The sequence below is a fragment of the Pantherophis guttatus genome, chromosome 1, assembly GCF_059756535.1.
Source record: "Pantherophis guttatus breed Tessera chromosome 1, ASM5975653v1, whole genome shotgun sequence".
NCBI lineage: Eukaryota > Metazoa > Chordata > Lepidosauria > Squamata > Colubridae > Pantherophis > Pantherophis guttatus.
Window position 1 is genome coordinate 268,548,114 of NC_142063.1, and position 25,746 is coordinate 268,573,859.

The 25,746-nt window shown below is 38.3% G+C and overlaps 1 protein-coding gene across 1 annotated transcript in view; it reads left to right on the plus strand.

Annotated features, from left to right (window-relative positions):
* Positions 1 to 864: 864 nt before the first annotated feature.
* SYNJ2 (synaptojanin 2) overlaps positions 865 to 25,746 on the plus strand; it is a 59,129-nt gene continuing 34,247 nt past the window's right edge. The window contains exons 1-8 of the mRNA XM_034428560.3: positions 865 to 2,075; positions 8,884 to 8,970; positions 11,241 to 11,511; positions 13,147 to 13,372; positions 17,560 to 17,643; positions 18,230 to 18,291; positions 20,836 to 20,932; positions 25,256 to 25,419. Of these exons, the coding sequence (XP_034284451.2) occupies positions 1,955 to 2,075; positions 8,884 to 8,970; positions 11,241 to 11,511; positions 13,147 to 13,372; positions 17,560 to 17,643; positions 18,230 to 18,291; positions 20,836 to 20,932; positions 25,256 to 25,419 (1,112 nt within the window). The 5' untranslated portion in view covers positions 865 to 1,954. The remainder of the gene's footprint in view (positions 2,076 to 8,883; positions 8,971 to 11,240; positions 11,512 to 13,146; positions 13,373 to 17,559; positions 17,644 to 18,229; positions 18,292 to 20,835; positions 20,933 to 25,255; positions 25,420 to 25,746) is intronic.

Here is a 25,746-nt window from a genome sequence, read left to right on the forward strand (position 1 = left end):
GTTGGCAAGGTTTTTCAGAAGTAGTTTGCTCTTGTCCTAAGGCTGACAGAGAGAAAAAGAGTGACTTGTCCAAGGTCATCCAGTTGGCTTTGTGCCTGGAACTCACCATCTTCTGACTTCTAGCCTGGTGCCTTAACCATTACACCAAACTGTCTCCAAATTTAAATGACCAACTTCTTTATTTCCTCCTTCCATTCTCTTGCCCCAGAATTCCCTGATCTCTGCTTCATTCCCTCAATTAAAACACCCACTAGGGAATAAAAATCTCTACATTATTTCCCACCTAAGGAACATCAACCAATCAATTTCAACCATTAGAACCCAACCAGACTGTCATCCAACAACTGCAAAAGTATGATGTGTAATAACCTTAACTGAGGGCACTTTTTATCCTGCACCAGAGGCAACATTATCTTGTGCACTTTGCTGTATCGCTACAAATAAGATGCAAACGTCAAAACTGTACAAAGGAGAAGTAAAAATCCAATTTTATTGTAAATTTGAACAAAAGAACGTTACATCCAATATGATTCGGAAATGATGTCTCCTTCATGCAGAAGTGTGCACAGGAAAAGCATCCTTTCTAATAACTTTTATGTACAGAGAGGATATGCACCAAGACAAATTCCTTGTGTGTCAATCACACTTGGCCGATAAAAAATTCTATTCTATTCTATTCTATTCTATTCTATTCTATTCTATTCTATTCACTATTTATGTAGTTATTTTTAATAACTAATTATCCTCCTTTCTAATAACTATTCCAAAAGGATTTTTTGCACCTAATGGTAAAAAAAAAAATGTTCCTCCTGTTCAATCTTGTTAACATTTGAAACATGCCACGTGTTTCTGGGGAAAGGCTGCAGTTTCTGTGCAGCCTTTTCCCATCCAACTCTACAATCTTTCTAGTCGACATCATAGAAGGAACTTTTCCATCAGCATCACCTACATATAAAACAGCCGTTATCCGGCCCAAATCCAACAATTTGGAAACGCCGCAAGAGGGGGGGAAAAAAAGGAAACATTCCGGCCGAGGCCAATCCAGCTGCTGCCTCCCTTCTTTTCTTCCTCTTCCCCACATCACTGTTGGGACGGCCTTTCTGCCTCGGGTGCCCCACGAGAAGCAGTGGCCCCCCCTTTCCTTGGGGGTGGGGACCGGGATCTTAACCTCACCGCCCCCTGAGGGAGGGCGCTCACCTGTCCCCGGAGGAGGCGAAAAGAGGCGGTGACCCCATCTCGAACTCTTCCAGAAAGTTTCTACTGTAGAGTAGGGAAGAAGGAAAAAAAAAAAGAGCAAAACGAGGTCGCCGCCCTGGCCAGTCGCGGCAGAGAGCGAGCACTTTTCCTACAAGGAACCAGCAACTCCGGAAATTGTGCAAGAACTTGCGGGAAAGGGGGGAGCCTTTCCAAGCCCCCTCCCGCCGGAGGAAAGCTCCATTCCTTTCCTCCTCCGGCCCTCCCGGCCGAGCTTGGGGACGAGGCGAGCCAGAGACAGGCGTCTGCGAAGGGGCCGATCAGCTGGAATCTGGCCTCGCAAAAAGGCGCCGGGGTGGCCACCACGGCCTCTGTCGCCAATCCCCACGAAAAGCGGGGCAGAAGAGGAGACCGTCGGCGAGCCTTTCTTTTGTTCGGGGTTATTCCCCGTCTCTTCTCCTTCCCAACTTTTGTTTTGTTTTTTTTGGATCAAGTTGAAAAGCGTCCGGCCCTTTTTGTTCCCCTTCGCAGCCCACTTCTAGCAGCTGAGGCGGCGGTGGGGAGGTCGCACTGCGCCCCTGGAGCCGGCTCTTTGGGGAAAAGTTAATTTTTGTGGTGGTGGTGGTGTTTTTAAATTTTAATTTATTTATTTTTTTAAAATTTTGGAGCGGGAGAGAAAACCTCGAAGCGGGAGCAGCTGCTCCGGAGCAAATTTGCAATCCGGCTGTTTTGGTTTTCCACCTGATGGGCAAAAGCCTCCATGGCGCTGAGCAAAGGGCTGAGGCTGCTGTGGAAGCAGGAGCCCACTCCCAGCGCCCTACTGGAGGCGCGCGGCCGCCAGGACTGCCTGCTGCTGGAAGCCGGCACGACAGCCACCCTCAGTAAGTGCCTCGCACCAAGGGTGGTGGGGGTGGGTGGGGGGTGGGTGGGTGTGTATGTGTGTGCCCGCGTAGTACTCTGGACGCAGCCACCCTACAGTTGCTTTGCCTGGCACGCCAATTTTGAAGGAAGGAGGCGAGGTCTTTCAAACCAAAGGTCCACCCTGTCTGCCTTCCGGTTTCCAAGATAGCCAACCATGACAGAAGGATTTGGTTGGTTGGTTGGTTGGTTGGTTGGTTGATTGATTGATTAGTCAAATCAGGGTCTGCTCTTAGCAACCCACATGGATGGGCTTCTTCTAGCATGCTCTGCTCAACCTGGCCTTTTCCATCTCTTGAGTGGCACTTGCCTTGATGCTGATCCTTGTCTTCCTCCCTTCCTCCCTCCCTCTCTCCCTCCCTTCCTTCCTTCCTTCCTTCCTTCCTTCCTTCCTTCCTTCCTTCCTTCCTTCCTTCCTTCCTTCCTTCCATTTTTCCCAGCATTATGGACTTCTCAAGGGAGCTGGAGGCCTTTGCACAATTGTATGCAAACTAGTCTTAGAGCTTGGTCAGTGGTGCCTTGTATGAGAACTCTGGTTTGATTTATTCTGTGGTGGATTGTTGTTGTTGTTTTTGCTTCCTTCCTTGGTTGCCCATGGTAGTCTAAAAATCCTCTCCACTACCAACTTTCAAAAGTAGTAGTAGGCATTCTATCTTGCTTCAGTCCAATTTTCACATCCACCAGAGTGTTGCACTGCCTGTATAATCTAATGCTTGTAGGTATAGATGTGCATTTGACTTACTTATGCAAGGCCTTCATTGTTTCAAGTGCTGATCTGTTGCATATTTCTTTCTTTTTATAAATTAATTGTGGGATATTTCTTGGCTGTTGTATCTGAACTTTTAATAGTCAATTCTAAAAGGCAAAATTTATCCATCAGTGTCTTCACTGTTAATTTTCCCCTTGTCATTAGTTTGATCTTTATATTTAATCATAGTCCCATTTTTTCATTGCTTTCATTACAGTAGGATATGAAAGTATAATTTCCATTTTTTCTATGGAAGTTATCCATAGAAAGGCTGCTTTTTTCAAGAGGCAACTGGACTTTCTTGTTTTTCTTTGAAGACGTTTCACTTCTCATCCAAGAAGCTTTTTCAGCTCTGACTGGATAGTGGGGAATGGAAGGATTTCATTATATTCTATTCTATGTACAGAACAATTAAAACTTGGATCACACATTTTCTGAATAGTTTTTATCCCAGAGCTATAATTGCACTCAACAATGAACTAAAGGGTCATTGAACTAAACAATGAACTAAATATCAGTGAGCTGTTGGACAGCATTACTTGGTCTGTTGTGTGGATCTTTGGGTGGTTTAGGGGTGAGGAATTTGTGGGTGGGAGTGTGTTTGGGGATTGTTATGTGTGTTGGACTGGTCTTTGAGTGTTAAGTGAATTTCGTTGTATGGGTATACTGTGTATACACTTACAACGACAATAAAGTTATTATTATTATAAATCCATCCATTCCCCACCATCCAGTCAGAGCTGAAGAAGATTCTTGGATGAGAAGCGAAACGTCTTCGAAGAAAACCAAGAAAGTGCAGTTGCCTCTTGAAAAAGCATCTGTGGGATATAATTTCCATTATTACCAGAATCTTAATTGATTCTTGGATTCAATCATCACTGATTTGGGAGCTTCTGTGTGGTGTATTTTTGGGCAGTAGTTGATGGCCAATAGTTGTGGGCCATCTCCTTTTCAAACCATGTAAGCCATGATTACAATCATATCTTATTACAGGGGGAAGGGCTCAAGATCTTTCAAGAATGAAGAAGAACATATTTCTTCCTCCAGTTTCAGCAATGGGTACATAGATAACTTTGCACCAGTTCAGGAAATCTTACTTGTATTCTTTCATGGAGTCAAGATTACCGGAGAAAATTAAATAACCAGTGCTTCAGGACAGACAGTATCAGTAGCTTGAGGCATCCACATTTCTTAATAGCATGAGTTCTTCCTTGCTGTCATGCATTTTATTAATTACAGAAGTTGTTTCACAATTGGTAAAACAATAAGGTTAGGTGTGAATTTAATATAACAAGTAGCAGCTTGTCTTTAGAAATTCATTTGCATTATGCTCCCTAGAACCAATATGAGAGATTCCGTAAATGCTTTTGCTCAATACCTCATTGTCACTCCTTCATGCCGTCCTCTTTGATTCAATTGATTGTTGAAAATGAGGTCAATAAAACAAGCAATTAAAGCTCCAAGAGGTCACCTTACAGCCAGGTGCTAGATAATTCTCCCCTCGCTCACTTTACAGTTTTGGTCTATAGGCCAAAAGAGAAAGTTATGCAACCATGCAAAGCAACACCTCCAGATTTTCATATGTGTTGCCTTTCGCAAATGTAAACAATTAAAATATCAGGATCTTACACGATACACGAATTGCAAAGATTGCAATAATCAAAATGTCATAAAGAAATCTTGCCATGCATAACTTTTACACTGATAAATGCACAAGGAAGACATTGATGATCTATTTTATCAACAAAGCACATATTATTTATATTTTAAAACTGATTTTATTTAAAAAACTGATAGATTGAGAACATAAAAAAGCCATGTTAGATTGAAAGCCTATTTATTCCAGCCTCCAGTGCTCACAACAACCACATAGATGCCCCTCACTGAATCCTTTAGTGTCTCTTGCATGTGTTCCCAGCAAACTGGGACTCAAGGTATTCCTTAAAATACTTTTTTTTTTCTTTGTCCTCTTCTCTTTCTTGAATCCATCCTGCTTCACTCTGGAGTCCCTGAAGAATTACACCCCCATCTTGATTTGCAGCAGTATGCGTGTGTCTGTGTCTGTGGAAAGGAAAGGGTGCTTATCAAAAAAGTAATCAAGGCAGCAAGTTCAAACCTCACTCCCTTTGTACACACAGAGGGGTAGGGCAGGCATCACTCTCTGATATGGTGAGGTAGGACTTGTTGCTATGACCATTGTTTTGACTCTATCCCACATCCTGTGGACATCACTGATCTGCTTCATTATTATTGCCTTTTTGATCGACTGGAGTTTAGTGTACTATGTTTATTTAGAAACCATGAACCTTAAAAAGTATCTCAATATTTAGACATTCATGCAGATTGCTACATCTTGGAAGTTTTAAGATGATTTAAACTTCAATAATATAGTTCTATGCGTATCTATTCAGTAATGAGCCAATGCAGAGAATTAAATTCTAATTTATCCTAGCCTTCCTTTGCTAACATGAAGTTACTTTACAATTACAGTCCTGTATCATATCCTTGTAATGAGCTGTAATTTGTCATCCTCAACTAACAGTCAGAGAAGGAAATTCCAGCTCTCCTTGGGCAGGACTTTTAACTATAGCATGTGTTGTCCCATCATATTAAGAAAGCAAAAACTATGTGAAAAGATTTTATAGAATTAATGTAGAGCACAAAAATATCTTTTTGATTTACTAGATAAACAAGAATTTCTACCTTGAATGCTTTGCTCCAAGGTATGAAGAAATTACGACAAATACATAAAAAAAAAACCTTATGCCCTATTTCTACCTCTACTTGTTACTTATTTGCAAATATGAACTGATGCCTGAAGGTCTGTCATTCATTTCCATAAAATGTGTATTAATATTTTTTTTTTAGTAAATTGCAACAATTTTTCAGAGATTCAGGCTCAATTAGATCCAATACTTAGCTGATTGCTTCTCCCTTCTCTTGGAGAATTAACTGAAGTTTTCAAAAGATCAAAAATTCTTCCACCTTGTTCAAGATCTGCCTTTTAGCCACATGCAAAAAGGAAACATCTCTCTTCAGGGAAGCCTGGTTCAGACCTAGAGTTGTGTATTCCTTTCCTGGGAAGCAGATGTTCTTGAGAATGCCAGATAGCTTCATATAAGAAATTTCTTCTGAATTACCCCTTTCCTCTTACTACTGATAGTAATTTACTACCTCTGAAACTGTTATTATAACCAGCACATTCATAACAGTAGTGGATTTCAAATCCCGGTGTTACCAGTTCGTAGTGAGCGCACGGTGCTTCTGCGCATGCACCCGAACCGGGCCTAACCGCCTGGACCAGAGTGAACCGGGAACAACCCACCACTGATTAATGAGCATTAAGCTTTTGTTCATTAACTGTAATCATATGAATTTTGCTTTGTTTAAAATGTAGTTTGCATTTACTCTTCCATTATTTAAATCTTGGTGTTTTGTCTTGTTGGTAGCATATACTTTTCTTTCTGCAACCAGTGTCACATTATTTTAAATATATTTCTGTTTGCTAATGCAGAATTAACTTCGCGCACTCAATCTCTTTTCTTCATGAATTGTGAAATGGCAAAGTTAGAAAATTACTTACATTCTTAAGCTTTGTTTACATTTCTGAATGCCATGTTATTCACTTTATTTGTATAGTTCCACTGTGGCCTGTGGCTACAGTGATTCCTTTGTCTAATGAAGAATTAAATATCTTGATTGTGTGATGTCAGTGCATGTCTGTTGAGTGCACTTTCACAAATATGAAACCTTGCAGAGAATTAAACAATTTATTCTATTAGCTTCATATTATCTAGAAAGTCCTAGTTTACAGAAAATTCCCTGCTACTCAATATGTTTTACAGAATTTTTAAAAACTCGGGTAAATTCATTATAGTGAAGGCTCAATTTACTGGACCATGGTACAATGAACTTTGGATACAATAGAACAAATTTCCACCATGTAAAAATGTAATTACAGAAACTGTATGATGTATGATGTTATCTACATTATGAGATCATCATGGTAATGATATCATTTGCATCATTCTAAAAATGACATTAAGTCACAATATTCTACTTTTATGTATAGTGGACTTTTGTGAATAACAGACTCTCTTTCTCCCCCCCTTTTCTCTTCAGAATAGTGGTTCACTAGCATTAGCTCTTTATTAAGTCTATAGTTAATACGTATATCTTCCTAGTGACTCTGGTTAACACTTAAAATACAGTAACTAAGAAGTTGGCAGAAATTAACAAAATAACAGAATAACAGAGTTGGAAAGTACCTTGGAGGTCTTCCAGTCCAACCCCCTACTCAAGCAGGAGACCCTGTACCCGTGATGGCAAACCTGTGCTACACGTGCCAGAGGTGGCACACAGAGCCCTCTCTGTGGGCATGCGCGCCATCACCAACTGCTCTTCCGGGTTCCGTTGCACACATGTGCACCATCCACTTGGTCTGGCACGCATGCCGTCAGTCAGCTGCTCTCTTCTGGATTCCAGCGCTCCGGCACATGCACATGTATGCACACTCCAGTTTTGGCACTTGGTGCCGAAAAGGTTAACCATCACTTCCCTATACAATTCCTGACAAGTGGCTGTCCAGTCTCCTCTTAAAGGCTTCCAGTGATGGACCACCCACAACTTCTGAGAGCAAGCCGTTCCACTGGTCAGTTGTTCTCACTGTTAGGAGAACAATAATCTTAATTGATCTCTTAACAAATAAAAAGAGTTCATCTGCTTGGTACTTTGGTGGGAGACTCAGGAAATCCCAAGTGCCATAAAAATACTCTAGGAAATTAGAAAAATATCCCACAAAAATCTTTGACAAAACTAATCCATTTTATTGTCCACATAGTCTCCTGTGGAGTTTAAGTCAAGGGAATTAATATTTAACTTTTTATATCCTTTATGCAATTATTGCCTCTCTAGCATGACTCCCTGATTGTATTATTTACCACTAACATTCAGCAATTCAACTAGTGGAATTTCACACCTGGAAATGTTGATTAGTTAACGTTCAACAAAATTAATCTTTCTATTTATGGCAGAGAACTGTTAAGGTCACCTACGGTCTTCTCAATATTTCTGTACACTCTTTTCATTCTTCCACTAAATTCCATCCTCTTATCTCTGTCCACAATTACTCTGCAGTCTTTGAATTCCCAAATTATAGCTATACTACAAAAATAACTTAAGGTGATGGCTATTTTAAGACTGAATTTAAACATTGTACTAAGACTTAATATGATTTATTTGATTATGTCATAGTGCTATATTTGATGCAGCTTAGTCAGCAAATGGCTTAGTCACAAAATTATGGTTAATACATTTTGGCTGATATAACATATTAAGGAAAGTTAATTGCTGCGTGTTTTGCATCTTGTTCTTTTTATTTTATTTCTATATAATTTATAAAATGCTTAGAGCCTTTGGGGAATTGGGTGGCATATAAGTATGAGTAATATATAAGTAAGAGCCACTTTGATGTAATAGTTAAAACAACCAGGTTAGAAATCAGGAGGCTATGATTTCTAGTCCATCCTTAAGGCCTGGAGCCAGTTGGATGAATTTGGGACAGTCATTCTCTCTCAGTGTTAGGGAGAAGGCAATGGCAAACCACTTCTGAAAATGTTGCCAAGAAAAATGCAGAGACTTGTCCAGGCAAGGAATCAAAATTGACTCACAGGTACAAAGGCAAGGCCGGCCAGCCAGCCAATAAATAACCAACCAACCAACCAACCAAAGGCTTCATTTGGAAGAATTTTTGTTGTTTTAATAGCAAAAGCTATATGCCACTCCTTGAAGTGCTGAAAGTTGAGCATGACCAGTTTTTCCCCATCTGAGCTGAACTGAACTGGTATGTGCAAATCCAGAGCCATCAGCAAAGCAAAGAGCATTTTCACTTGCCTAATGTCACAGTCCAAGCATCCCTTCTATTGATTTTCATAGCCCTAAGAAGCACACTGATTTTAGTTGGTTTATTACATTGCCATAGAGTGGAGCAAGAATTGATGACTTTTACTGTGTGATTTCCCCAGCTTTTGAAGAAAAAGAAGAAATTAAAGGGCAATATGAGAAGCTTATGGATGCTTATGGATGCTTAGGCGAGCTGCAGTTAAAATCTGGTATGTAATCACTTAATATTGTGCAATAATCAGATAAAAAAGAACCATCAATACTATTCATTGATTCATTATTACTAATGAAAATGTCAGTGTTGTTCTTTGTTAGGTTAAAGAGAAATGATTACAGGTAGTCCTCGACTTAACAACCATTCATTTAGTGACCATTCATTTAGAACAGCAGTAAAAAAAGTTGACTTATGACTGTTTTTCACACGACAGCTACAACATCCCCATGGTCATGTGATCTAAATTTGCACTTGGCAACAGGCATGTATTTAAGCATTGTTCCGGGGTCATGTGATCACCTTTTGTGATTTTCCCAGCCGACCTCCGACAAGCAAAGTCAATGGGGGAACCCAGATTCGCTAAATGACCTCATGAATCCCTTAAAAACTATGCTGATTTTCTTAACAACTGTGGCAAAAATGGTCGTAAAATAGGGCAAATCTCATTTAACAACTGCCATGCTTACCAATGGAAATTTGGGGGCTCAGTTGTGGTCATTAGTCAAGAACTACCAGTACAGTACAGAATGATTATTTCAGTTTTTTAAACATTCATCTTACCATGTGTTCTAATATAAATTTGAAAATAAGATTTGTTTCACTAAAATTACTATAGCTTTTATTTTTGTAACCTATTGCTATAGCGGGAATAAATTGGAGGGAGATCACCATATTGATGGTCTCACTGCTGTAATATAGCTATTAGCTTCCGGATTTCTTCACTTATACTTTGTTTTGATAAGCTCTTAAACGTGCATGTTTTGTTTCCGTTAGTGAGATGATATAGAAAATAGATGAAAACTCAGCAAGCAGTAAAAGAACACTCTTTGACCAGGAATTATGAAACACACAGCTTTATAGTCAGAGGTTCCATGCCTTGATTAAAAAAAAAGGCAATCCTTTTTCTCAGCATTTTAATGCAATGCTGAAGAAATCTGTATTTTTTTCCATGTTAATCCACCATGTTTCTTTGAAAAGCATAGGACCTCTGCACATAAAATATGGCAATGCTCAAGAACCTCCCTTCTTAGCCAAGAGTGAGCTGCCAGAAGCATTCTTTTTATGTGGCAGGTTTTATTAATTATGGCTCATAGTTAATGAAAACTACAACTCTCATTTCAGAATGTAGGGCAAAGAAGCCATTGGCAGCCTCAAGAATAATGACGTAATGTCTGCTTTATTTGTCACTGTTTTAAGCAATACAAGCATGTATCTGGCAACCCTGCATAGCGCATTCTTTATCCTGATTTTGTCCTCTTATAGTCTAACAGACATTCACTTAACTATTGCAGCAAAAAAGATTGTAAAACTGTGTTACATGGTGACCTGCTTAAAAACTGGTGCAAATTACGATTGTAATTCTAGCTTCAATTACGGTGATAAATTGAGGACTATCTATAAACCCTTATATAGGAAAGCATGTGAAAGCACCCTTCTAGGAAGTAGGGGTCTCTGCTGGTTACTGATTGGACATGGTAATCATTGGGGGAGGAGGGGAAACGTTCCACCCCTCCCATTTGATAAAAGATATTTCAAATTACGTTTCAGACAAAGAGGAATGTTTATCTGATTATATCTTTTCATTTCCTCTTGCACTTTGTTCTTTGCAGCCTATTTTAATCTGTTTTTAAATTAAAGTTTTTAGATTTAGTTTTAGATTTAGAAGGAAGAATGTGTGAAGGGAGGACTTGATTTATTTTCCACAATAGTATCCCTAACTTGGGGCTTCAAAATTCTTCTCAGGGTATCAAATAAAATGAGAAATATGGCTACTAAACATTAACATTTTCAGTGAGAGTTACTTGGTTAGGAAATGGTTCCATTAGAGAGGCTTGCACAAAACTCTTTTAGCTCTCCAAAATCCTGATTTTTATTTCAAAGCTGTCTTGAAAAGATTTTTAAGTTACATTTTATTATGATGCCATATCGTGAAGATTCTGGTTCAGCTTTATTTTCAATCCTAGAAATGTCAAGCTATTAGAATAGAAAGAATCTACTATGTCTATGCTTGCAGATAAACGTTCTACTTCTAAAGATTTATGAATTTAATTATGCCTTTGTATAATTCTCTCATATCTACTGAAACCTCCAGACAGATAAATATCTTAAATTTAGCTCCTGATTACCAGCATAAGAAAGACCCATTGTGTTCTTCTGATAAATGTAATGAAAGAATATAATATAGGCTGCCTCTGTAGATAAAACCTAGAGCAGCATAAGCAGTTATATACATATATAACTATACTATAACATGTCATTTTGCAGGCAACTCCACTCTGCATTTCCTGGTTCTTGTGACAGGCTGTACATCAGTGGGAAAAATCCTCGATACTGAAGTTTACAAGATCACAGCAACTGAATTTTGTGCCCTCCAAGAAGAAACTAAGGAAGAAGATCGTGTTTCTGCCTTGAATAAACTTCTGAATTCTGGGGTCTTCTATTTTTCTTGGCCAAATTCAGGATCAAGCTTTGATCTCACTATCCGAGCCCAGAAGAAAGATGATGATAGCTATCAAACTGGAAATTCATTTTTCTGGTTAGTACCAAACTTGGGAGCTTTGCTTAAGCCTCGATTTAAGATTTTGGGTGGGTCTCTTTGAGTTGGGTTGATGCATCAGGATGTTATGTTATCCATTAGATAATTGTTGTTTGTATATAATGTTCTTTTTAATGGTGAAGCTGTCCAGAGTTGCTAGGCAAGATGAATCTTTACTCCGATCCATCCAGGATTTTCTTAGAGCCTTACAATTTCACATATTGAGTAGCAGGTTTAAATATATTTTGTATATGCTTAATAGAGACAATTTTCTTCGACTTGGTTATCACAAGTACGTTGCATCCCAAACTAAGTCTCATTGATTTAAACCAGAGAGGTTGAAATATGTGATTATATTGTCTCTACTGACTGCATTAAGAGAAAACAGTAGGATTCATTAGGACAGAGATCGGTGGAATCTCCTTTCTGAGAATTCTGTGCCCTTCTTCCTATATAAAACATACTGATCCACCAAGGCTGCCAGACATTTGAGGACAGCAGAACAACCATAGCACAAGAGAAGGGAGCACTCTGCAAAGCCAGAGCTGCAAATGCTGTAACAATGGTGTCCACGCATGTCTGCCCGACATGTGGCAGAACATTTCGTGCCCGTATAGGCCTTATCAGCCACCTGTGGACACATCATGGACAGCCCACAACCTGTTAGATGTCAAGGTCCTCGACGATGGACAAACATCATCATCATCATATAAAACTAATGAATAAATTAATTCTGCTGAATGATCAATAGTTTTCAATAAAACCATAAATACATATTCATACAGAAGCAATATACAGGCTTAAGCATATATGCATGACTATTAAGTCCATTGCATTATTTTTATATTATATTACTTTTTGCTTTAAATGGTGATGTGATCAGTTGTAGAACAAATACATTAATATAGTAATTGTGCCAAACTGAATACATACCAGCAGTTAAATATTGATCAGAAGCGCCCAAATACTTGTGTTAGATTTCCTACCATTTGTGATGAAGGAACACTAAGTAGGCCCTAAATTCAGCTTTATGGGTCATGTTACATAGATTTACATTATAGGTAGTTTTTGTGGCATTCATGAGATAATATGATGTAGTTTAATGGTTCTAACTTAACAGTGGTGAGAACCAGGTTCCAGTTTCCTCTCAGCCTTGGGAAATTCTCTCTTTCATAGCTCAGTTTACCTAAAAGAGTTATTGTGGGGAAGATTTTAAAGAGAATAATTCCTGGGGAGGGGGAGGGAAGGTAAACTATAACTAATAAGAAAATAAAATATTTTATTCTCAGTTTTTATTGCAGAAAAACAGTGAACAACAAACACTTGTAAAAGTTCAGGTCAAACCAACACTTTAAAATCATGCAGTTAAACTTACTTCCTTTTGTGACTTTCTACCTATCTCTGTTTACCTGCAGTGTTGGGGGTTTTTTTGGCCTGGTTAGGAAATCATTTGTTACCTTATGTACTGGGGCTTTAAAAATTTGCAAACTGCACAGGGAAAAACATATTAAAACTAAACTTTGCTAAAGAGAGATACCTAGATTTGGTTATAGAGATACAGTTGTAGATATAAAATGTATACATATGTGTGTTGTACATACATGATCTTTCTTTCTGTCCTGCTGACCCTTACAGGAACCAGCTATTGCATGTCCCTTTTAAACACTATCAGGTGAACTGTTCAGACTGGCTACTAAAAGTGATTTGTGGTGTGGTGGACATTCGTACTCTTTACGCCTCTCACAAGAAGGCAAAAGCCTGCCTGATCTCCCGGATTAGTTGTGAGCGAGCTGGTGCCCGGTTTCACATACGAGGAGTCAATGATGATGGTCATGTTTCTAACTTTGTTGAGACGGAGCAGGTAAGTGGCAGGAAAAGATCCATGTCACTAAATAATTTAAGTGTGAAATAAGGTATTTTCTAAAGAGCAAGGGACAGAAGAGAAGCATGAGGTCTTTAGAATTTTTCTGACTTTTTGCTCCTTCTAATACACAGCCTTAACCAAAACTATTGGTATCCCTCCATTTCCCTCTGAGAATCTCATTTGTAGGAATTGTGTGAAACCTCTTCAGTTATATCTTACTTGGTTGCCCAAGCAGTCACAGATGGTAGGAATAGCTTAGACTTCCATAAAATATGTTGGACATTGGACAAACAGTACTTATGACTTGTTTTAAGAGTTGTGGCATATGTGGCATCCCTGTGATCATATTATTACAAATTCCGATGTCCCCTACCAGCTTCACCCAAGCAATGTCAACGGGAAAGCTGTCAGTAAGTCAGAAGTCATGATCATGTGAGATCCTGACCTGGTGTCCTTTGGGTTATGACAGCAACCGAGACTGCCAGAATTGCTGTTGCTAATGATGTTGTCATATGGCATTATATTTTACAACCACATTGCTTAGAAATGAAAATCCCAGTCCCAATTGCTGTCGTAACTTGAGGATTACCTGTATCCTTAGTAACAGATTTGAGGTGATACAAGCCATTGAGTATCACCTACTTAGCCTCTCACTTCTTTATAATAATACACAGTGATGGGATTCAGCCAGTTTGCACCACTTTGGGAGAACCGGGTGTTAACTTTCTGAGCAGTTTGGCAAACTGGTAGTTGGAAGAAATCATTAGGGCAGAGAATCGATTGTTAAATTACTTGAATCTCACCATTGATAATACACATATAATGTTAGTTATCACCTTTAAAGCGCTCCATGGCTTAGGACCTGGGTACCTACGAGACCGTCTTTTGCCACCAATAGCCTCCCACCGACCAGTTCGTTCTCACAGGGAGGGACTACTCTGGGTACCGTCAGTCAAATTATGTCGACTGGCGACTCCCAGGGGGAGGGCCTTCTCTGTGGGGGCTCCAACCCTTTGGAATGAACTGCCCCCGGAGATACGGAATATCCCTGATCTCCATGCTTTCCGCGGTGCCCTCAAGACCCTGATGTTCCAACAGGCAGGGCTAAACATACAAACATGCGAATGATTTTTTAAATGTTATCTAATTCTGGGTTTTATTTAATTGACCAAACTAAGTAACAATTTTAATTAGCAATTTTATGATGTTTGTGTGTCTATATTTTTCTTGACTGTACACCGCCTTGAGTCCTGCGGGAGAAAGGCGGTATAGAAATATAATAAATAAATAAATAAATATAAAAATGGGATTAAATTTAAGAATGGGCTGGAACCCAGTTATGTTTGGAACATAAAATAATAGGGCTGGAAAGGAAATGATTTTGCTTTGTTAGTAGACTAGTAGATAATTAGCAATGAACTTGACTGCTTCTAATACAGTGGAAAAAATAGTTCATCATGTCATATTGGCTCTGCTCATTCATAAATTCATTATGCCCCAGGATTCTAGATATCCTGACCCCTTTACACTGCATGGTTTCCTCTGGTTTAAAGAAGAAAATAAACAATTAGCTTTATCTCCTGAAGCTCTTCTATGAATAAATGGTCTTCCTTTGTTTCCCACTGAGCTACTCTTTTGGTATTTCAGTTTTGCTGTGACTCATCTCTCCCCCCCTCCCTCTCTCTACTCACTGCATAAGCAAAGAAAAACAAAACAATTTGAAGTCTCTTTGCTTTCTAAACTGAAGTCAGCTGTTGATCTTTTAGCTCATTTGCTACAAAAACAGAATCCAAAAAAGTGGTGCTGAACAAAACAGCAGGCAGAGTGAAAAGTAGGGAGAATGAATTTTGCAGCAGGAATTAAATTAAAAGTTGCATCCCACACAGCTTAATTTCTCGTTCATAATGGCCTTGATACAGCAGTATTGGAACCAGCAGGAATCATCTGAGTTAGTTGTATAAAAATAATGGTAATCATTTTCTTCAAATCAATGTAATTTGTTTGACAATCATGGAAATAACTTGATACTCCCTTCTTCTGGGACATTTGCTTGACTTTTGTGTCTAACAACCCTGAAATTCTTGATGATTCCCATCCAGCCACTAACTATTTCTGATCCTACTTAGCTTTAAATGATCAGCTGATACAGGCTAGGCCAGGGACTATAAAGTTGAAACTAAGGATGTATAAAATGAAATAGTTCTTTCTTGGAATGTTTTGTTTCTTTTTGGAACATTGTGTTTTTGTTTTTTGTTCCAGAACAGGCCAGGCTTAATGTTCTTAGAATGGGTAATATTTTTAATAATAAAAATTGCAGTGACAGAGAAAAATGAAACATTGCAGGTAAAAACAGCATCCTGGGAAAGGTCTAGGTAGTTTTGTGTGTAATTGCTTTTTAAAAAAAGGACAACAAAAATCCAAAAGTATTCTCCGAACTAGAAAATGGGACATAGAAATGACTTATTTCTTAATTAAGGTTGATTAGCCTTAATTGATTAACTCATTAAACAACAGTCCTGGGCCTGGGACCTAAGAATATGCGGGGACTTGTTTCTTGATTATTTTTGCAGTTATGATGTACTAATTCTTGGCTGCCATATGTCTTAATATTTGTGTTATTGTGTTTTTATTTTCTTCTGAATTTTGTTGAGATGGGAGAACATATAAATTGAATGAACTAATATATAAATAATATAGTCCAGCGTAAAGTAATATAAAGTATTATGTATTAGACAAAAATCGTATCATCTTTTTAGAAAAGGTGAGGTTGTGTTGAATAGCCTAAAAAAGTTGTATAAAACAAGGCAAACTCTGACTAGGATTATTAGGAAAAAATGATAGCATGATTTATTTATTTATTTATTTTATTTTATGACACAATCATACTTAAAATATCCTACACAGTTCTGGCTACTATATCTCAAAGGAAGAGTTCTTTACAGATTGTCATTAGATACCAATCCTAGAGTGCGCAGAAATGGCGAAACTGACGAGTGAGTTAAATAACGAGGACAATTCTAAATATTATGATGTATGGGGTATTTGGTATAATTGGTTGAAGAACAAGATAAAAACATGACTTTAGGATATGACCTGTTTTGCACATGAATTAAAGTTATATTGTATAGAATAATGTATAGTTAAGGATGAAGCTTATTTAACATTTGTTTCACTAAATTGTACAAACACTGTACCTCCGAAAGGAGATAGAGATTGTATATTTTCTTTTTATTTTGGAAAATTCAATAAAGTATTTAAAAAAAAAATAGATACCAACTATACATTCAACAGAAGCCAAATATAAACGATGACACCTTGAAAATGTGATATACTATAGGCTGGCTTACATTTTTCTAGTCTATAATTTATAAAAAAAATAATTTTTTGTATGAAGTGAGTCAGTGGTGAGTTGCCCCTGGTTCGGACTGGTTCACAAGAACCGGTAGTAAAACCGGCGGGAGGCTCCGCCCACTGACCCGGACGTCATCAGGAAGTTTCTGCGCATGTGCAGAAGTGCGCAAGCGCGCACATGAGGTCCCATTGCAAACTGGTAGTAAAGGTAAGTAGAACCCACCCCTGAAGTGAGTGCATATCGTTATTGCATAAGTAGAACTGAAGCTGTGAAAATGGTGTATTGAATAGTTAGAGCCAAATGTGTTTTAAAAATATTTTTAAATAATACATTTTCTAAGTCTTCTCAGCATTTTAAGCTGCTTATGGTAATGTTATATTAATTTTATTTTTATTGTTATTTTGTGAATTTAAAAATATCTTGTAATCCAGATAAATTGACCTCTAGTCAATGTTTAAAACAATTTAATATAGGCACTCTTCTCTTACTATTGTTAGGCGAATCACACACAGTTACAACAACCTACCGTCATATGATCACCATATGCCACCTCCTTCCAGTTTCTCCATTAATTTTGTTGGGATAGGGATCACATGACAGTGGGATACTGCAGTGTTGTAATTGCAAGACGGTCACTGAGCACCCAGATCACAATCACAAGATCATGGGGAAGTGTAATAGCTATAACTACAAAAAAATACATTTAAGTAATCTCATTGAGTGGACACCTGTTCTAATTTCAAAGGGTTGCTGAACCAGCAGATGTTAAATGAGCACTACTTGTAATTAATTGTATTAATCGAAATATATGTTTTTTAAAAAATCTTTTCAGACTATTTATTTGGACATGGATGTTTCTTCCTTTGTTCAAATCAGAGGTTCAGTTCCATTATTCTGGGAGCAACCTGGATTGCAGGTAATTAGCATAAATCATGAATGTCTAAAGCAATGTTTACTGCTATACTGAAAGTCTCCTTTATATTTGGCATGTCAGCATTTCTGGCCTTAAACACTAAATAGGACAAGAGTTTCCATTCTTTTTGTAGGGACTGTGATGTAGCCTTTCACATGAAATGGATTTGTACATGTGCTTATTTGAGTTTGGATTGATTCAGGAATACAGAAATGGGAAATGCGTTAGTTACCTTTATAAGTGGTTATATTGTAGATGTGATCATATGCATTTATACTTTTGTTAATTAATTTAGTATAATAAAAATTTTAAACTATATTAGCGAGGCAAGCAATTGTAATCTTACAAGGAAATTGAAAAACATTGGAAAGAAGTTTTGGGGCAGATTGATTAATTGCTCACCATTATTTTTTGTCATCCCCATTTTCTAATAACATCTGCCTTCTATGTTCTGTAGCATCATTTGTGGATGCCAAGATGGTTGCTAGGCTATGATAAAGAAACACTTTTCTCTAAATGAAGAAGGGAGACATCTAGTGATGCATGTTAAAAGTATCACTTCCTATTCTTTTTATTGTTATCTTCTTAGGTTGGTTCTCATCATCTGAAGCTTACCAGAGGCCTAGAAGCAAATGCTCCTGCTTTTGATAAGTAGGTTTAATCATTGCAATATTGCTAATAATATGAAGCCTAGAACTTGGTATTACAGCTTTTATTGTAGGATGTTCCAGAATCTTTGCATGGAGCCATGTCTTTTGGTTTGCAAATCCATTTCGCTCTTTTGTATGAATATTCCTGTTTGTCATTTAGGACTACATTTGAGAAGGAAGAAATGTTGAAAGATAGGTGTATATTTTTGAACAAAGCTGTCAGTCTTCTGGGTGCCTTCAGTTTCCTGGGTACCTTTGGGCATTTGGTCTTTCTTAGGCAAATCTACCTCACTAAGTGATTGTTGCAGGAAAAAATAGGAGGAAAGAGCACTGGGCATGTTACATTGAGCTCCTGAGTGGCACGTGGGATTCAAAACAAATAAAATATGAAAAACATACTATGGTTATTTTTTAAAAACAATCTTTTTCCAATCACGTAGCTCCAAACTAATAGGGTAGCATTATGTTACCCATAACAGATGGGAAGGAGTAACCTTTGTTTTGGAGAATGTCATGTTGTTGACAACTGTTTTTTAATTCATAAGAGAGATAGCTGCACTCTGAAGAGGGGAAAATTTGGCCAGAAAGTATACAGTGGAAATTTCAGTTCCCCTCTATAGGTTTTCCATCAGTTGGACTGTAGTATTTGAATAGAGGTGCCTAGTAAGGGATGCTGATAATCCCTAGGACAGTGACGGCTAACCTTTTTGTTATCATGTGTTGAAAGCGTGTGCGCGTGTGTGATAGCACGCATGCGTGTGTGACAGCACCCTTAATGCAATGCGGCCCCCCTTGCGCGTGCATACATGGTCCTCCACACTCCCCTGCTCATGTGCACACAACCCCCCTGCCCCGTTTTGGGCCTAGTAGGCCTCCCTGCTGTTACAGGTGTTATGTCTTCCTTGTATGCAGTTTATTCCTCTTTAGCATTTATCTCCATTGTTTTGTGATGCATTTCCTGCCTCTCTAGGATTTACCTCTATTTGCTTTTGTGAGGCACTTCCTGTTCCTGTTGTATATATATATTTATATTCTTGATGGCTTGTATAGTGTTTTAACTGCATTTTGATTAAAACTACTTGAAACACCTGCAGCCTCCTGGGACCAAAAACGGGCTGCGGGGGAACACACACCCCACAGTCCCCTGCACATGTGTGTGTGGCCCCTCTGCGCATGCACCACGTCTCCCGCATGCACCCTGCCCCTATCCCAAAAATCAGCTGGCTGACGGGAGGCACACATACATGGTGGAGCTGAGCTGGGCAACGGCTCGCGTGCTCGCAGTGGCATGCGTGCTATAGGTTCTCCGTCACGGCCCTAGAACTATAGTTTGATGACATTTCAACACTAATGCTGAGTTGTTTGGATATTGAACTACTCAGAACTGTACAACCAAGAAAATTATATGATTGTTCTAATGTGCGTAGCCAAATCTTACACCAGGACATATTCTGGATGGATTTATTTTATCTAGATAGAGAATAATCTGAAATGAGAATTAACAACTCATTGCTCTTATCAAATTTTTTCTTTTGAAGTTTAGGAGTAGCAATAGCTTTTTTACCCTGCAAGTGCAGTGATGGGGAATTTTTGAAAACAGTCCATCCTATTCTGATGGACTATGAAGAGTCGTATGACTTTCCAGGAGTTATGACTGGCACTCTTATGGAAACTCCGACAAAGTCATTATTTGGTCTTGTATGATTAAATGCCCTCACCGTTTTAGCAGTCCTTAATTGCTTGAGGAGAAAGCAATTAAAAAAGTGAGATGACAGCTGCAAAGTCTGCAGGAGGAAGACTCCTGCTGGCTCTAATGGAACACAGGTTGAACCTAGTCTATAGGGTGTTAACGGTGGCAAACAAAAGAATTGTTTTCTAAAATCATTGAATCAGGTTAATTTCATGCAGCGTCATTACTGTACTGATTCCTGAGCAATTTGCACTGTTAGATGCCTTAACATTTCATGCAATATTTGAAATAGTCTTGGATACCCAAGTCAAGGAAAGAATCCATTTTCTAGTAAAATTGGAAAAATAAAATAAAATTGTAGTTTTACGGCTGAGAGAAGCATCTTAATATTCAAGATATTGTTAAGTTTATTATTAAATTTCTATTAAATTTCTGAACCTTGATACCTTGATCTGCCCCCCGAAACAAGTAACGCTCTGAATCTAATATAATAAACCAGGTATCCTGATAAACTAATCATTTGTTTACTTATATAATTTCAGTTATTTATACTCCCAACAAGTAACCAATCCAGGTAAATTGTAAAATGGTTGTGTGTAAGAAGTAGTGGTTGATTATTAAAATATGGAACATTTATTCATTTGGAGTAAAATATATAAACTGTAGTTTATATATATTTGTACATATATATATATATGTAGTAAGTCAAGTAATCAAGTTCTTCAGTCGCTATTCTAAAAGAAAATATGTGTGGTTAGAAGGCCATAATTGATATTGGTCATTTGTATTTTAAGAAGAATTCTAGGTAGCTTCTATTATTTATGAAATCAAAGCGACCTATTCCTGTTTTTACAGGCATATGATGCTTCTGAAGGAACAATACGGCAAACAAGTGATCGTTAATTTGCTGAGAAGCAAAGGAGGAGAAGAGGTTCTCAGTAGGGCTTTCAAGGTAAAAACAAAGATCAAAGCCTTTTTGCTAATTTTGTCTTGGTTCAGAGTTTTATTTCTTATGAAAGTAAGAAATATCTTCATGTTAGATAGCCAGCACTCGGCCTGAAAAAATCAGAGATAATAATTTTCCTTTTACAAATACGTTTGAGTATCCCCAAATTGGTAAAATTTATATAAATGCTTTTTTGACAGCCTACTGAAAACAGTTGGGTGATAAGTAATTGTGAGTATGACTGAATCATTTATCTGAAGTTGATCCCTGTTTCTTAGAGAAATAATCCCACTGAAAGCAGAGGATGACATGTTGCATCCATGGATTTTCTTTTTTTTAGGGGGAAAAAAACATAGCAATATACTGTTGCTTTTCCAATAAGGCTTATCAGAGAAAAAAGAAATGTAAGATGTACGAATGTACTGGAGTTAAGCTCTGTAAAGGATATCAGATTTTGTAAAAATTCCTATATGTTGACAAGGAACATAATGGATTGTGAGGAGTGGCATTTTGATAAATGTTTAGCAACTGTCTCTGCCATTTTCCCCTGCAGTGTGCATCAAGTCTTATGTCTCAGTTCTATTTTCTCAAGCTGGCTCTGGCATACCACTAGTTGTAAGTGGCTCCTTCACTTACTGTTTTAGTTTAGTTTAGTTTAGTTTAGTTTAGTTTAGTTTAGTTTAGTTTAGTTTAGTTTAGTTTAGTTTAGTTTAGTTTAGTTTAGTTTAGTTTAGTTTAGTTTAGTTTAGTTTAGTTTTATGGACTATGTGGGGGGGGGTGTCATGAAGGCACCCAAGTGAGATTGCTCCAAGGTGCAGGGAAACATTGAAGATGAAGGGAAAAGAGGAAAGAACCGTGAATTCTGCTGTGATGGTAATGTCAGGCGCAGGTAACCAGGAACAGGAGCTGAGTTCAAAGTACTAGACGTTTATTACATTCTACCTATACATAAGAATCTGATCTACTCACAGTCAAAGCAAATTGGTGCTAGATAAGAGTCAACAGAATTCATGGGTGGGAGGGCTGATTACATGTTTGACCCCGCATTCGGATTGTCCCTGGTGATCTCCTACGAATATCCAGCATAATCAACTAATCAGGCAGTTTTGGGAAGGGTGTTGTTCATGCAGCACTGCTTTCAGCTAAGGTGGGTTCTTTCGATGGTTAATTGGATTAAAAATAGGGTCCTCCAACATGTGAAGTAGCTCCTTTTTCACTCAGCTAAGCTTCTGCTGCTGTGTCTATGTTTCAGACATGGGACCTGAAATTTAGGGTGGGATGGAGTGTGATAGGGGGAGATAAATGCTTACGAGAAGGGGAGGAAAACGGTGGTTTGCATGGTTAAGATGCTGGGTTGGAGTTTAACAAGCATGTATTCGAGACCAAGTGCTGCCATGGAGCAGGGTGAGCTCTCATCCCTCGCTCCAGCTCCTACCAGGGACAAGAAAGGAGCCCCAAGTGGGCTTCTCCTAGGCAATGGTGATGTCACTGGCTAATTCTTTCAACCCAGAAGCACCTTGATTCTTTTGATACGAGTGTGATGAGAGCGGATGAGGAATTGATGTCACGTATTATCATTCCTCCTAGCCCAGGGCTGTCAAACTCCCGGCCTACGGGCCGGATACGTAATGCACTGGCCACACCCATGCCGGTTTAGCGAAGGGGGAAAAAGTCCCAAAACGTCATGTGATGACGCCGTGACGATATGAGTTTGACACCCCTGTCTTAGCCTGCAAGATGATTTTCTGTCACCTCAGGTTAAAGTTGTCCTTTTTCTGGGCAGGAAACTGCAAAGCATTTGGCTACATCCACATTCTTCCTTTCTTAAAACCTCTTTTTATTTATAAAACCCAGAGGCCTTTTGGGAAAGTTCAGCAATGTAAACAGCATGCTGACTTCCCATTTATTCTCTTTTTAACATTTGAAATGGTCTTTTAAAAACAAAGTTGGGGGAGAACAGAAGATCTGAGGAGTACCAAGACAAATATCTTTCTCCCCACTGCCTTTCTCACTTGCATCGTTTAGAGGCAATCACTGTGATTCCTCTGTGAAGTTAACAGTTAATACAACTGCAGAAGTGGATAGCAGGCTTGGAACAATGACTCATGCTGGGCCGGTAGTGCTGCAGTCGTTCCCAAGTAAACTATGAAGTACTGAGGCCTGTAAATAGCCAAAGATATGTAGGCAGTTAGCAAAGGAACAGATCCAGTGGCAAACACAAGCTGCTACTGCTGCTGCTCGCCTCTTCACCTCTTAGAAGCAGCATTTACATACGCAGTGATTTTCTCTTGAATTTATTTTGGATCTGAGCCACTAGAAGTTTGCAGTGAGTTTGATCATATTGCTAGTGAGAGTAAATTCTACAACAATTTAGCATTAGCACCCCTGCTGTCTGCCTACAACACAAGCTTAAAGGGCAGGGTAGGAATCTTTGAAATAACAGCACTAAACAAACAAGCATACGGCTTTGTGAATGGGTGGAGAAATTTTCTACTCATGTCACACCTGTTAGTCATAGCCATCTTATGCGGTGCGGTACAGCCAAAGCCACATAAAGGAGACATGGAGGCAACATATAAAACGGCCTCTTGTGGGGATAGTTTTCAAACACCGTTTTCCCATATGTGAGCACGTATGAAGCCAGAGAGGCTACCTTAGTTATGTTCTATTTGTACTTGTGATCTATTTAATATACTTGTGGTGATAGGCTGTGATACCTCATTGAGTTACTCCAGTTACACATTCAGTTATGGAGACATAGAAAACTATATTTTTGATTCAGTCTTCCCACCAAAATCATTTGGGAAGAAGATCCTTGATTCCTGGTCTGAGCTGTTGTAAAACATCGTTGAAAGGCAGAGGTGACAGGTGTAGATTGAAGTGATTTCTAATATATATTACAATATAAGAATATTATTTCTCTGCCTATTATCCTATCCATAATGTCTCCTTTTCACTGATTAGTTTTTGAATTAACTCTGCTGATAGAATATTCCATCAGTAATTTTTGTGATAGTAGCATATTTTGCATTCTACCAGTCTGCTGGGATTTCTGCCAAATTCTGTGGTCTCTTGACTGATATTTTTTCAATGTAGGACTGGATGCCTCAAATATTCTACTATAATAATTTATTACACGAGAAATAGATTTTATTACTTACACTGCCTTAAAGCTTCTGGGAACAAAATACAGTTTATTTTAATTTATATTTCTGCCTCCCAACCTAAATATTAATTACCATATTTCTTTTTGTCTCCCAAAAGCCGGTGAAAATGTCTGCACGTCTTATAGATCAAATATTGCCGAAGCCCCACCCACCCACCAGCTATTTTTATTGCCTCCGCACAGCCCATTTTGGGGCCTTTTTTTTTTTTTTTTGGTCCTTTTCAGCCCATTTCGGGGAGGGGGGTTCAGCCTGTTTTTGATGCTTTTTTGGCCCGTTTTTTTGGCTTTTTTCAGCCCTTTTTCAGGCTTTTTTCAGCCCTTTTTCAAGGCTTTTTTGGCCCTTTTTCAAGGCTTTTTTGGCCAATTGTTTCAGAAAAAAACAGCCTTAAAAAAGCCTCAAAAACAGACTGAGAAAAGCCTCAAAATTGGGCTGAAAAAAGCTTTGAAAACAGTAGAACGTTAAAGGATAGATAACTAAATCCCAATGAGATCAGAACATGGTGAATCCTTTTTTTTTTATGATGTCATGTCACAGAAACTTAAGTACAGGTAGTCCTTGACTTCCAACCACAATTGAGACCCAAATTTGTTGCTAAGTGAGACATTTGTTAAGTGGATTTTGCCCCATTTTATGACCTTTCTTGTCACAGTTACAAGTAAATCGCTGCAATTGTTAAGTTAGTAACATGATTGTTAAGTGAATCTGGCTTCCCCATTGACTTTGCTTGTCCAAAAGGTGATCACATGATACCCCCCCAAGACACTGCAACCGTCATAAATATGAAATCAGTTGCCAAGCAGCTGAATTTTAATCACGTGATCATGGGGCTACTGCAACAGTCATAAGTGTGAAAAAGTGAGTGGTATGTCACTTTTTTCAGTGCCTTTGTAACTTTGAATGGTTGTAAGTCGATGATTACCTCTAGGCTCTTGAAATTGATAAGATATGGACAGTAAAGTAATTGTATGTAAATATTTAGTTGTTTTACTTCTTGTTAACCCCACAACTGACTGCATTGTTAGATATACTGTATACATCATTCACCGGCCATTCAATACATGTTATCAGAAAGACTTTTACAAATGAAGTAACAATTTGAAATTTGAAAAATAAATTTTTTTTGGAAAAAAAAATATTGTTTTCTGCTCTTTTCTTTTATAAGAAATTACTTTGGGCATCATCCCATGCAGTAGACACACCAATGATTAATTTTGATTACCATCATTTTGCAAAAGATGGGAAACTGGAGAATTCGTTGGGGCCTCAGCTAAAGCTACACTGGGAAGAATTGGGCATCTTTACAAAGGGTGAAAATGCAACTTCCCGGTGAGTATCGTACTCCTTCGTTTGTACATGTTTGTGCTATTTATTGAAGAGTTTTCCATGCTCCAGCTTTACATTTGTGGTTATTTTATGCTATCTTGCTTATAAACTATGTGATGTTTTTGTGCAAGTGAGATTATTTAAATTACAACTCTTCATCACTTTTACATATGGAACATTCTGGAAAGTTGGTGGCTCAGACACTTTTGGACACTTCATATTTGTTGCTGAGCTTTCACTCTCATCCATTTGTAAAGCAAATTAATACAAAGCATGATTCTTATAATAATTACAATTAATTGTTCTTACGATGTATGGGAATCAACATGT